At 41.9% G+C, this 14,016-nt stretch overlaps 1 protein-coding gene across 1 annotated transcript in view; it reads right to left on the reverse strand.

Annotated features, from left to right (window-relative positions):
- TMEM163 (transmembrane protein 163) overlaps positions 1-14,016 on the reverse strand; it is a 256,522-nt gene that overhangs the window by 237,592 nt on the left and 4,914 nt on the right. Inside the window, exon 2 of the mRNA XM_003794372.1 lies at positions 12,523-12,642. Coding sequence (XP_003794420.1) covers positions 12,523-12,642 — 120 coding nt within the window. The remainder of the gene's footprint in view (positions 1-12,522; positions 12,643-14,016) is intronic.

The raw sequence follows: 14,016 nt of genomic DNA on the forward strand, positions 1-14,016 counted from the left end.
TTTTTTGAGACAGATTCTCACTTTGTTGCCCTTGACAGAGTGCTGTGGTTTCACAGCTCACAGCAACCTCTAACTCCTGGGCTCCAGCAATTCTGTTGCCTTAGCCTCCCAAATAGCTGGGACTATAGGTGCCTGCCACAACACCCAGCTATTGTTAAAGACAAGGTCTTGCTCTGGCTCAAGCTGGTCTGGAACTTGTGAGCTCAGGTGATCCACCTGCCTTGGCTTCCCAGAGTGTTAGGATTACAGGCATGAGCCACGGCGCCCAGTCTTGGAATTGGTCACCTTTCATAGATGGTCCATAATGTTGAAGCATACCTGTTGAATACATGGCTCTATACTGACCTATTGGATCAGTGTTTGTTAAAGGTTACAATCCTCTAGTGGGCCATAAAAGCATTTTGATAAATAGTGTGATCGGCACTTTTTAAAATGAAAGAGGCTACATCAAAGTTAATTTCACATTTTAAAAACTCTGAAACCATGTGGTTCATATAATGAACATAATGTTACAGTTCAATGGCAGCAATTTTTATCTCCTACTAGTTCATTGCTTATTATAATCAAGACTGTCTTAGATATGAAGACATATAGTATATAGGCACATAAGTTTATATATTCTAGGACACATATGCATTTTTTGCCATAGATAGGAGTCAACAATGTTTGAAAAACACTGACATGCATAAGGCAAATCTTCAATATCTTCACTAATTGTTTGTCTTATCTAGGAACTAGTAAAAGAGGTAATATTATCACCATTATAATTATGATATGTCCATTTCTACCTACAATCTCATCAATTTTTGGTTGGGTGTTTTGAGGCTTTGTTGTTTGATATACACAAATTCATAAGGGTTTTATCTTCTAGGCAAATTGAACCTTGTTTACATAGTAATATCCTTTATACTCAGTAATACTTTTTGTCTTCAAATCTATTTTCTCTGAGTTATACAGCTATGACAAATTTCTTTTGTTAGTACTTGCCAGTTACATCATTCTCTACATTTATACTAAAGCCATTCTATGGCCTTGTGTTTTAAATTTATCTCCTGTTAATAGTATATAGCTAGATTTTTCAAATGCAATCTAGTTCTGTCTTTTACCTGATAGATTTAATCCATTCATACTTTTTGTAATTACTAAGATATTTGGATTTTGTTTCTACATATTATTTTGCATTTTCTATGCTTTTTTCTATGCCATTTATTTCACTTTTGCTGTCTACTGAGTCAAGTAAGTTTCCTAATTCTTTTTTTTTCCATCTAAAGGTTTGAACAGTATGTATTCCATCCCTTCCATTAATTCCAAAACAGTTTCAAGCACCTCTGAAAACATTGACTATTCTCTATTTCCTCTCTTCCCTGCTTCTAGAATTCTTATTTGTTTATATTGGAATTCAGCCTATCTTCCATGGCTCTTAGTAAATATGAATGTAAGGAATCACTTTGTTTTACATTTTGGATAAGTTCCTCAGATCTATATTTTGGTTCACTAGTTATTTCTCATTGGTTTCTGGCTCATGTACCATATTTTTCATTACAAATTATTCTGTTTGACACTTCCAGCAACATATAGCAGGATGATTCCTCACATTTACTTTTGCTTCCTCTCAAAACTTCACAAAACTAAGAGCAGAGGTTTGTTTTAAAAAGATAAACTTATAGGAAAATAAAATGGAAGAAGCTCCTTAAAGAAACTGGATGAACACCGATGCATGGTGCATAGGGACTATTCACATGGTCTAACAGGTAGCTGGAAGTATGGATCTGGAGCTCAGAAGATGTTCAAAGGCACTAAACATATTGTTTTAGTACTTCAGATTAAATTCAAAACAAAGTAAATAGTTAAATATAAAAAGTAAAATCATAAAAAATTAGAAGGAAATGGAAGCAGATTTAAAAAAAAAAATGGAAAAGGCAACAAAAACAATTTTCAAAAGCTAGAAAACATGTAAGCAAGTGGTGATTGATTTAATAGACTCCGGAAAGCAAATTCCTAACACACAGCATGAAAACAGGAATTGGTAGGTAGCACAATGTAGGAAGAGAAGACAGACAATAAGAATGGTTGCTTCAAGACCTATTTTAAAAGCAGTTCTGCAGATTCCCTCCCCAACTCTGCACAGAAGGGTAATACTTACAGCCCACTCTCCCATCAGATTACCGGACATTTATCTCTGGAGAAAGCACAACCATCCCTTCTTTGAGGAACACCAGACTCAGCTAAAGATGGGGAAACCAAACTGAAAAACTGAAAGTGGCTAACTCAGTAAAGAATTTCAAACAGAATGTTGACATCTCAAACTTCATTCCCAGCTCAGGTCCCAAAATTCAGGCAGTCAGAGGTTTACCTTCCAGACTGAGGATCAGAGTACCCTTCTCTGGAGTATCTGGAAGAGCCAAGAAGAAGGATGTAGAAGTATTAAACTAGAATCTACCAAAAGAACAGTATGACCATGTCACCTGGCAATGAATGTCACCTGCACACTCAGAGCTCCAGTCAGCCTTTCAAAGGTCCTTTTTGTTTGTTTGTTTGTTTTGACAGAGTTTCACTTCGTTCACCCTCGGTAAAGTACCATGGCCTCACAGCTCACAGCAACCTGAAACTCTTGGGCTCAAGCAATTCTCTTGCCTCAGCCTCCCAAGTAGCTGGGACTATAGGCAGCCGCCACAATGCCTGACTATTTTTAGAGATGAGTCCTCACTCTGGCTCAGGCTGGCCTCGAATAGTGAGCTCAGGCAATCCACCCGCCTCAACCTCCCAGAGTGCTAATATTACAGGCATGAGCCACCATGCTCAGCCTCAGTGGCCCATTTTTAACATGATCAGGCCATCCAGGACCACCACTCAGAGAATTCTTCCCCTAACATGAATGATGAAGTCCAGAGCAGCAGAAAAAAAGAAAAGCAAATTGTGGGGAAGATAACACAAGAAACAGAAACCTTTTCTTAATTGTCACAAATATTTTCAGAAAGATAACAAAAAATCTATTTCAAAGATCCATAAAACAGAGTTAAATAATTTTTTCCCAAAGGAAAATACTCAGACAAAAAACAACAACAACGAAAAAAATCCTTGACCATAGAAAAGGAAAGCTCTATAGAAAGGCAGGAATATATGGTTGAGAAGATTTCCCAGGAAGTAGAACAAAAAGACAAAGAGAAGATAGATGTTCGCAGGGATAAAAGAACTCCCAGCACAGCAAGGGTTAGGTTTCAGAATAGTTTAGAGCTTTAATAGCGATATTAGAAATTACAAGAAAATAAAGGAACACTACTTCCTATTGAGAATTTTTTATCCAATTATCAATCAAGTGTCAGGGTATGTTGAAGACATTTCAGGAATCACATGGTTTGAAAACTATACCTCCTGTATGTCCTTTCCTTGGGAGCTAAGACAAGATGTGTTCTCCGTAAGAGGGAGTAAACCAGAAAAGAGAAAAACATGGTATCCAGTAAAGAGGGGGCCCAACAGAGGACAGAAATAAAGGGAACCTCAAAAAAGGTGGTGAAAGGAGATGCCAGGCCACAGTTATGCACCAGGTAGAAAGGACAACCAGAATGGATTACAGCAGGTCAGATGGCTCCCAGACAGATTTCATCAAGAAGAAACCGATAGAAATTATCTCTGCATCTGGAAGTATCAAAGAGAACTAGAGATTGGCACTGAAATGCTGAAAGAGAGCTTAATAAGAAACAAAACATAGAAAAGTAAGCATAGGAATAAACAAAACAGATATTAAATCTGGAGAAAATCAAAAACTGTGCAATAAAGAAGTAACGTGGGTCACCCTACCGTTCAGTGAGCAGGACTTATAGTCACAGTAATGAAATCCGTAACTAGTATGTGAGGATGGAAATTCAGGAATCAGCCTGTTTTTTGTGGGGCAAGGAAGATCAGAGAGTACAATATCCCCTCTCATTGGAGGAAATCAACAAATAATGCCAAAATGAAAAAAAAATCAATAATTAGCATTGGAAGCCTGTCATTTACATAAGTAAATTTAAAAGCTGATCATAAAAGATTTAGGGGGGATGAGTGGAAATAGAGAGGGAAACAGAATGGGAACTGCTATGGTTTTTAACTGTTTTATAACTACATCCATGTTAGAGCTTTGATCAAGATAATAAAAACATATTCATTTGTTTTTTTCCAGTTGTTCTCTTTCAGTGTCTTTTCTTCCATGTGTTTGATTCCTTTCTGATTATCTACTCATAACAAACATACTTATTTTACAAATTTTGTCAGTTAATCCCTCCTCTGTGATTTCAGTTCTAATCCTGCTGTCTGCATGACTCTCAGTCCTGGTGGGTCCTGTTCTCAGGACCTTCCTACCTGCTGCCTCATCGTTGGGAAGGCTGCCTCCCCAGCACAGCTTGGGCCTTGGTTGAGGTTCTAGTTGCTTCCTTCAGGTATTCCAGGGAGATTTCCAACCTAGGGCCATGCCCATGTTAATATCTGAGCTTGAGGGTTCCCAGGCTAAGTGGAGAGTACAGATTCCTAGAATGAATGTCATGGTTTGCCCTGGATCCTCCTTCAGGACCTGGGCACTCATCCCCCCAGCTGCAGAGACGGCTGCTAAAGACTTCCTCCCAAGCCTGGAACTGGCCTCTACTGAAGGAAGTTACCTCCCCCAAGGCTACACCTGTCCCTGGGGCAGCAGGCACCAAAGACTGGTCTTGCAAGTGCTCCAATTTTTAACTTTGCAGGGCCATCCCAGCTTTCAAGTCCCCGGAACCAGCCTCCAAGGCAAAGGCACTGCAGAGTTCCCATTCTGTCTCCCTCTCTATTTCCACTCATCCCCCCTATATCTCTTATGAGCAACCTCCTTGCCCGTCCTGCCTCCCTGGCTCCCTTCCTGGTGTTATTCCTGAGAACCACAACAGCACTCCCAGTGCCCAATAACCTTCTGTAGTAAATCTCAGAGTCTCAGGGTCTATTTCCCAAGGAATCAACCTATGAAAATTCCAAACACAAATTTATATAGGTCAGTCTCACAGTTAGTGAGGGCTTGCCCCACCACCCTCACCCCACACAGAGGTGCCTAACCAGGTGCTTCCTCACCGTCTTCCTGAGCAGGGAAGTGTGTTTATTCTGGTCTAGCCTTTCACTGAAGGTAAAGTCCTTTTAAGGCATTTACTTAATTCTGGGACCTAAGTTTCCACCCTTCTGGGGCTGGCTAAGACTATTGTTACAGGCTGAATTGTGTCCCCACAATTCACATGTTGAAGTCCTACCCCCTCAGTACCTCAGAATGAGAGTGTATTTGGAGAAAGGGTCTGTGAAGAGGTAATTAAGTTAAAATGGGGTCATTGTGGTGACCCAAATCCAATATAACGAGTGTCCCTGTAAGAGGGAATGAGGACAGAGACATCCACAAGGGGATGACCGTGTGAAGACACAGGGAGAATATGCTCTTGTGTGACCCCAAGAGAAAGCCCTCAGAGGAACCCAGCCCTGCTGACACCTCCATCTTGGATTTCTAGCCTCCAAAATTGTAAGAAAACAGAATTCTATTGTTTAAGCCACTGACTCTGGGTACTTTGTTACATCAGCCCAACCACAGTAATGCAGCCATGTTCCATCCCTGTGCAGACATTGTAACCCAACCCCCTTCCTGAGACGGCCAGGCTTCCCCCCTAAGTGCTGTACTGATAGCTCTGATTTTCACCTCATCCTTTTTGGGGCCAGGGGACTCCTGGGACTGGAGATTGTCTTGACACTAACAGGTCAGCGCTACCCTTCTCCGAGCCAGTCTAAAGGGGGATGTGGTCCAGTTACCTGTGCTGCCGGCTGCCCTGTCAGTTGTTCTGAAGGAACAGGAGTTCACCTTTCCACTTAGACCTGAGCTCTGCAGGGAGCAGACGGTTTCACTCCCTGCTGTCCCCTGTGGTATGTCCTTTGCTGGCAGGCTCTCACTGAGCCTGGGCAGACACATTTGCCAGCAGGAAGGTGGTGTGGCAGGCAGAGAAGATGGTGGGAAGTGAGGAACAGGTGCCTCCACTGGGGAGAGCGGAGCTTCTCTCTGTCCCTCTGGCTTCCTCTGAGCCTTCTGGATCTGAACACTTCTGCATCTGAGCCCACAGCACAGGGTGCCAGGACACAGCTTCTTGTCCAGGAGGAGCTATACCAGAAATTCAACATAAAGAGGCAATTCCCCGAGGACCAAATCACAGCCCTGGAACATGGTACACCAGAAAACCCCTTCTCATCCACTGCCTAACAAGTATGACTGAAAAAATAATGAGAGATGGGAGGAAAACCCTCACAAATTTCCCAAGGGGCCCCTGCCAGCAAGGACCCAAGCAAGAAGAGATGAGGACACGCAGGCATGATGAGCTGACTCCAGCTGGGGCTTGCTGCCCAGCTACCCTGTGTCGCTGCCACAACTGTGCACACCCACCACACTTGTAATGAAACGCTGTGTGCAGAAAGCGCTGAGAAGGGAAGCAGAACAGGCAAGCAGCTGCCGAGCCCCCTCCTCTGCTGCAGGCTGGAAACAGCAGCTCATTGTGGGGTGGAGACTCAGGAAGATGTGTTCCCCCTGAGAGCATCAGGCTAGTCCTTGTTAATAGAAGCCTGGATCCTTCAGTGCAAGAGGAGGCAGAGGGAGAAGAGAGCAGGAGAGTAGAGGAGAGGGGAGAGAATGGGTTCCTACACCCCAGCTGTTTGCAGAGCTGAGGATGCCCAGCTTGCAGCTTCCCTCCTTGTTTCCATTCACCTGAAAGAGCTGCTATTCTTCTGTCTGGGACCCATAACTATGCATCCTTAACCAGCAGCAACCAGCAGCAAAATTGACTGTAGTCCAACCAATATCTGAATCCCCCAACTGTGTTAAGGACAGAGAATGCAGCCCAGAGAGGAGAGGGCGCTGGCGCTGAGTGTACATTGGCACAGAAAGAGGTGACCTGACAATTCAGGTTTGATGGATGTCCATGCGACTATGAGAAAGAAGGAGCATTTAAACCAGCCTGGAAGGCTTCCTGGAAGAGGCAATCTTTCATCTTGATTTTGAGGGATAAGTAAAACTTAGCTAGAAAAAGGATGGGGGTCAGGAACGAAGGGCACCTAAGATCAAGGGAGGAGCAGGTGTGTGGGTAAAGTGTGCGAAGAGCAGGACACAGCAGCATCTGGGAACCACCAGGAGCACTGTGGGCAAGAGCAGTGAGCTAGGGGATGGGAGGAGGGGAGTCCAGCCAGGAAGAAAGGGCAAGATCACCAGGGACCTTGTGGGGAGCAAAGGGGCCTGGCTAAAATACAACACTGTGTTCCCCATGCTATCAGTGCTGTGTATCTAGCAGCACACAGTGGGTGACAGGCAGAGAACCTTTGATCATGTGGCTGCAGGGTGTGAAGAAAGAACCCAGAGACTGGGAGAGTTACCAGAATGAGGTTCCCAAACCACACATCTGCCTGTTCCTCCCTCCTGGTTTCCACCTCTCAGAAGCAGCCTTGGTAGTTATCACTGCCAACGCACACTGGCAGGAGCGAGTTATCCCATAAAACACCACCAGGATGTGGCCCTCAGACTTCCTGCCCACATTCTCACCCCACTGGTCGTCACCCGGCTCAGCAGCAGCAGACCGATGTTCATGGAGGGGGAATTCCTGAAGATTGTCTACACCGATTTCACTTTACACAAGGCAGTAAAAACAGCAGCTTGCTAGGAAAGGCCCACGCTGTTTCAAAAACCAGCAAGGATAAAATATAACCTGTAGCATTAGCAGCAGCCAGAGTGTCTGCAGGCAGCACAACTGGGCATGTGCATGCACAGAAAATGTCTTAAAGAACACAAGGCACTGGTGACAGAGGCTCTCTGCAGGAATTGGGAGAGACAGACTTCAGGATGGGACAGTTTTGCACTGTGCACCTTTGGGTTCATGAGCCATTATCAGGTACATATGTGGCTTTTTTCAATAATATAAATATGAGACCAGAAAACTATACAAACTATACAGGCAGGATGTAAGCTGCATGTTTATGTCTCTGTTTCACAGAAGCACTTCAGAGGTAGAGGCCTTGGGGACACTGGCCAAGAGATCAGGCTTTCCCCAGCATCCTCAGCTTATGGAGCAGGGACACACAAGCAAGAACTGTGTTGGAAAAACAGGTAGTACAGTGGTGATTCTGCACTGGGAGCAGTCCATGCCTAGGGAGGCCTCTTCAGAAGGGGCACTGCCAACAAGGAACCTGTCACCCACCACAGGAGATCCCTGAGAAGATAAGTTGACTGAAGGACTAAGGAGAAGTTCAGGGGACAAAGGCCAGGCCAGCCCAGACTTTTATAGCCACTGTAACTATTTGGATGTTATTCTCAGGACACCAGAAAATGCCCGAAGGGTCTTATCTCCTCATGTGTCTCTCAGGGGGGAAACCCAAGAAAGTTTCCAGACATTTTTTGCAGAGTTTACAGAAGAACCAAGTAATTTCATTTTATCCATCTCTCTGCTCTTGGTCTCAAATTTCAGAAATAAAAGAATTAAGGCACATGTCCTGCCATTTTTAAGAGTCAAGAGTTTACACTAAAATCAAATAAATTACTTTAAAGTCCCCACATATAAAGAGAAAATCATTCTTCAGAGTTTTTTTCTAATTCTTAAATCTTTGAATAAGCTTCTTCTGAGAAGATCTGAGTTTGGAATGCTTTTTTGCTGTTGTTGTTTTTAATGGACCTGGGTACCTTAGAAATATTTCCTCCTAAAAATGTTTCAAATACATCTTTATTTCCCATGGACCATGTATTGACTACCTAAAAATTAACTTATATTCAGACCTCAAAAACACAGCAAGAATGCATTTTCCTAAATCATTCTAACAAAGACATCAATGACGTCAAAACCCTGAGTTTTGAAACAGAACTTCTATTCTCCTTCAAGCATCATTATTAAAATAGACATTTTTTTTTCACATTTGTTCGTAACAGGATTGCCATTTTCCATGCTGGCTACTGATTATAAACGGAATCAATTTTAAAACCAAACTAGGGCTCTCTCTGAAATATTCAAGATGCATTACCATCTGGTTTTATATCAGCATTTGAACAGATCCAAAATTACCATATTACCAAGTATTATCAAAAATAATTCATACCCCTTTCAAAACACGTTCAAGGCACAAATTTAGAAGATCCAACTTAATTTTCAAATTATACCAGACATGTGAATATCGATCACACATTATTTGTCACAAATAATTCGGTAATACTGACCTAAGCTACTTTTATCATTAGGTCTTTTAGAGACTGCTAACTTGGAAAACACAGCATACCAATTCCCTGTGTGAAGAAGGGTAACAGTCTTTACCTACAATGTGCCTGTTATGTAAAAATATGTCTTTTTCTTGACTGAGAAAAAAATGTGTCAAACCTATATATCCATGCCCCTCATTTCCAAACATGAAAGATCCAACAGCATTTCTTCAGAAGTCTACAATTAAATAGACAACGGTAGTTGAGTAAGTGAAATCCAATGGACCCTAGCAGATACAGCTCAGGACACTGCACTAGCAAGAGAATGGCCACAAGGATGACCCAATTGTCTCCAAAAAATCATAACTCTTTATAAAATAAGTAAGAACTAAGCCTGATATCTAAACCTTTCAGTGAAATTTATCATTTTCCAAGAAATATTTTTTTCTACCTAACTACAAATAACAAAATGGGGAAGAGGGGTTGAGGGGGAAGGGTTGGTTTTTGTTTTTTGGTTTTTTTTGAGACAGAGTCTCAAGCTGTCTCCCTGGGTAAAGTGTCGTGGCACCACAGCTCACAGCAAACTCAAACTCTTTGGCTTAAGCGATTCTCTTGCCTCAGCCTCACAATTAACTGGGACTACAGGCACCCGCCACAAAACCTGGCTATTTTTTTGCTGCAGTTGTCATTGTTGTGTTAGCTGGCCCAGCTCAGGTTTGAATCAACCACCAACCTCGGGGTATGTGGCTGACGCCCTACCCACTGAGCTACAGACACCCTGGTTTGGTTTCCTTTTTTTTTTTAAATTTCTCTTAGTTCATTCATTGAAAAGTCTATGCAAAGATGGATACCCTTCCTGCCCCCATTTTTTTTTTTTTTGTCATTCCTCAATGGCAAGAAATCATGGCCATAAATACAGTTAATTTCTCTTCACCATGATTAACACCCTGAGTAGCACACACACGCATCACACAGGCACATGCTCCAAGACTTCTCTGCTACTCCCAAGCATTACCTATAGTGATTTTTATAGCAATCCTCTTAAAAATACAAATAGTTTCAACCTGCCCATCTCAATGGACAGAACAGAAGCTTACCAAGGCAGAGTATTCCATTTCATACAACTCTGTCAATCACCTCCTTGGAGAATAAGACAAGAGTTCCTTGTGGCACTTTTTGAAATAATATATGTTTATTGCCATTTCTGGAATGTTCCATTTTTTTCTTTAGACACTGACTTAAATACAACTTCAAAAATAAGTTTACATTGTTTAATCTCTCTTTTCCTCATTCAAAACTAGGAAAAGAACTGCCCTGAAGTCTGTCGACCTGTAAATGATGTTTTGCAAAGGATTTTAAATATTTCATACTATAAATACATTTATAAAACTAAAAAGTGAAGCCAACATCTCTCACACAATAAGAGCTGACCCCAGGGGTTTAAAATACAAAACACACACACCCAGTAAAGCTACTCTATAGTTAAAATGGGGGAAAATATAATTCATCTTCTAAATTCTTTACTTTGATTGAACTAGAAGAGTTTAAAGTAACTTGAGAAAAAAGTGAATGCACTACCTGTAACCCAGGTCATGGCATTACCTACCAATCCCAACATTTTACTGGCAAGAAGACAGAGGATTTCAATTAAATACCTGCTGCAATAAAGATGTGAAAGCATTTTGAAAAGAAAAAGAGGGGGAAATCCTTCTCGCTAAGTAACATTCTAATATTTCATGCATTACTCAAGAGTCTTTCCCTATCAAAGGAAATGGAATAACATTTTTAAGGTAACCTGACTGACCAGGTATAGCAGGTGAAAACAAAAATTTTACCATAATTTTTCCCTATTATGTGAGGCGACATATGTACAAATGTCAAATGTACAATTATTCTCCCAGAGGAAAGATCTGTTCAATATTTCTTCACATTCAGGTCCTCATTCAAACAACCTCATGATAAAGTCCTAACAGCTTTATTAGGCACACGGACCTGACCGAGCATCATTCTGTTTGTAAATCACTTCCCTTAAAGCCTTTCCTCTTTCTTTACATATGTAAATTACAGTGTCTGATCCAGAGCCCTCCACCAACCAACGCAACCAAATTGTCCTCTAGGGACCTCAAGGGGCTTGTTATTCTTGTTTCAGCATTAAAAAAGAAGAAGAGGGGGGAGGGGAAGGAATCTCTATCTTCAGGAATCACAATTCTTCTTGATTTGATTTTTGGCTCACTAGTGGTAAAATGTTTATACCCTGGAATGCGTTACCCTCTACTTCTGAATGTTTGGCTTTTTTAGAGCCAAGACATGGCACAGTGTTTCTATAAATTGTTTCAAGTAATATATGCCTCCTTTTGCAGGGAGCATTTGGTCAAATTTTAATATTCCCTCTTGGGAGCCAACCCCAACTTCCAACAGCAGATCTAAGCTCGCAGAATAGAATTTTAAATAACACACAGCCAGCCATGACTTCTAGCGGATGTGGTCTTTTCTTTTCCTACTCCCAGTGCTGTCACAGGAGACACCCTGAATGACCCTTATCACATGCAATATAGATCTTTTTCTATTACGTAATAAATTCATCACAAAAAACACAAAATACATTCCTCCTTTACCTAGCGTAAAAAAGTAACATGGTTTCTACCAAGGTTGAGCTGTGGTTGTCACTGCTTAGGCTTGTGATCATTGCACAATTCATAAGAATAAATAGCACATGTACATTTCCATAGGCTATAAACATTGGTTGAGAAAAAACACACCACCCAGCTTCCTAACTCCCAAACAAGATTATTTGGCAGAAATTGTTCCATTTCTGTAGTACTGGATCGTAATAAACATTTTGGTTTCTGTGGCCATTGAAAACTTGAGAGAAGACCCTGTCATTTTTCTTTCATTAAAATGTGCAATAAATTTTACTGCAAGATACAATCAGGGAAAAGGAAAAGGCTCATTGCAATATTGCATCCATCTTTTTGCATTAGGCTCAAAATATAAATCTCAAGGATATATATGTGTCACGTGTCAGTCCAAGCTGAAGGCATCCACCAAGAGATTATTTTCACTATTCCGCTAGCAATCAGAATCTACTTCCACAAACCCATATACTGATGAGAGCCAGGGCTCTCCATTTCTTGTTTTTAATATCTCTTCCCTCTGCACAGGAGAAAAGCCATTTTACTAATTTATAAGGACCCTGACTCTCCAACCATCTAAAAAAAAAAATTTTACTCATCAATAATAGTCAACTAAAAGCAAAAGTGTTTCCCATAGGAGTCAGAGAATAAAACAGGCAACAGCAGCACATATTGATCTGCAAGACTCCAGATACTCACTAAAGGCAGCCACCGCGAGCGCCAGGGTGACAATAATGGAGAACCAGGACACCCACAACGCCTTCTTTCTGTAGTTCTGAGCTTCGTGGGGCTTCAGTCGGGTGCTGCTTTCGAGTAAGCCTGACAAAAACAGGAGAAAAGGAAGTTAGACATTTCCTTACTCAGAAACCCACAGCCAGAGCTACAATTTCTTACCCCAAAACTGCAAACTGGCAGCCCATCAGCCAAGATGTGTTTTGTCTGGCCCACACTGTGTTTTAACAATTAAGAGATTTCCCATGAAAATCAAGCTTTCTGGCATCTCTCGGAAAACGACAGGCTCTGGCAATATGGGCCATGTATTTCTGCAGGGTGGCAGCAGCTGCCCTCTTTACAGCAACGACAGACCCCACCACTCCCTGACACATCACACCAGGCATCACTGGGCCCTGCATTAAATTGCTTGGCTCAGGTGGTTGGTGCCATTTCCAACAAGGCTCTTCTGTTAGGAAACAGTGCAAATAGCCACATTTAGTTGGCCACTTGGGCTGTTCCACTGTGGGCATTGATTTGCATTGATCCACCAGCACAGTCCCAACTGGTAGACTGAGTTTTGCCCAAACCAAGGAGTTAGGGAATACAAATGCCTTCACTGTTCCCCCTGACAATTAACAGAAGGAGAACTATTTCTCTTTAACCACAAGCAACAAGAGCCACCAATCCCAAATTACATGCCACACTTCCTTCCCTCCTCTTTTCTGCTCTATAGTATGTAACCCATTGGACCAAACACATGTCAAAAAATTCTAAGAATAGGGTGGCACCTGTGGCTCAGTGAGTAGGGTGCCTGCCCCATATACAGAGGGTGGCAGGTTGAAACCTGGCCCCGGTCAAATTGCAACAAAAAAATAGCCGGGCGTTGTGGTGGGTGCCTGCAGTCCCAGCTACTTGGGAGGCTGAGGCAAGAGAATCGCCTAAGCCCAAGAGCTGGAGGTTGCTATAGCTGTGACACCACTGCACTTTACCAAGGGCGACAAAATGAAACTCTGTCTCTATTAAAAAAAAAAAAAAAAAATCTATCAATATTAAAATGGGTTAACTCTGGAAAAACTGAAGATAGCTTCCCAGGTAGGCCATGTATAAGACAGGTTTTATTTTTGTCTCCTAAGCTTTCAACATTGTGAATCCTCAACAACAGCTGAAATTCATGACCACCCCCAGGCAATGCCCAAGCTTCAACTGCCTTGGGTCAGAGACACAAATATCTTCAGTATGATATTGCTTTGTACTTTTTTCTTCTCCTTTGAAAATAGATCATATATAGCATCTCTTAGTTACACAGAGAACAAAATTTTCACACATGCAGTCTACATAAACAGGAGCTTATTGTACCATCTGTGGCAAAACAACCCATACTACACCTTTCAGAGGCTAAGCAGCTTCAGCAAAACTCCAAACTATGAAGGAATTGGTCACTGAGGCTAAAGTACCGAATTGTAAAATATCACACAGTGT

Source organism: Otolemur garnettii, unplaced genomic scaffold (assembly GCF_000181295.1).
Source record: "Otolemur garnettii isolate 467f Iridium unplaced genomic scaffold, OtoGar3 scaffold00080, whole genome shotgun sequence".
Taxonomy (NCBI): domain Eukaryota; kingdom Metazoa; phylum Chordata; class Mammalia; order Primates; family Galagidae; genus Otolemur; species Otolemur garnettii.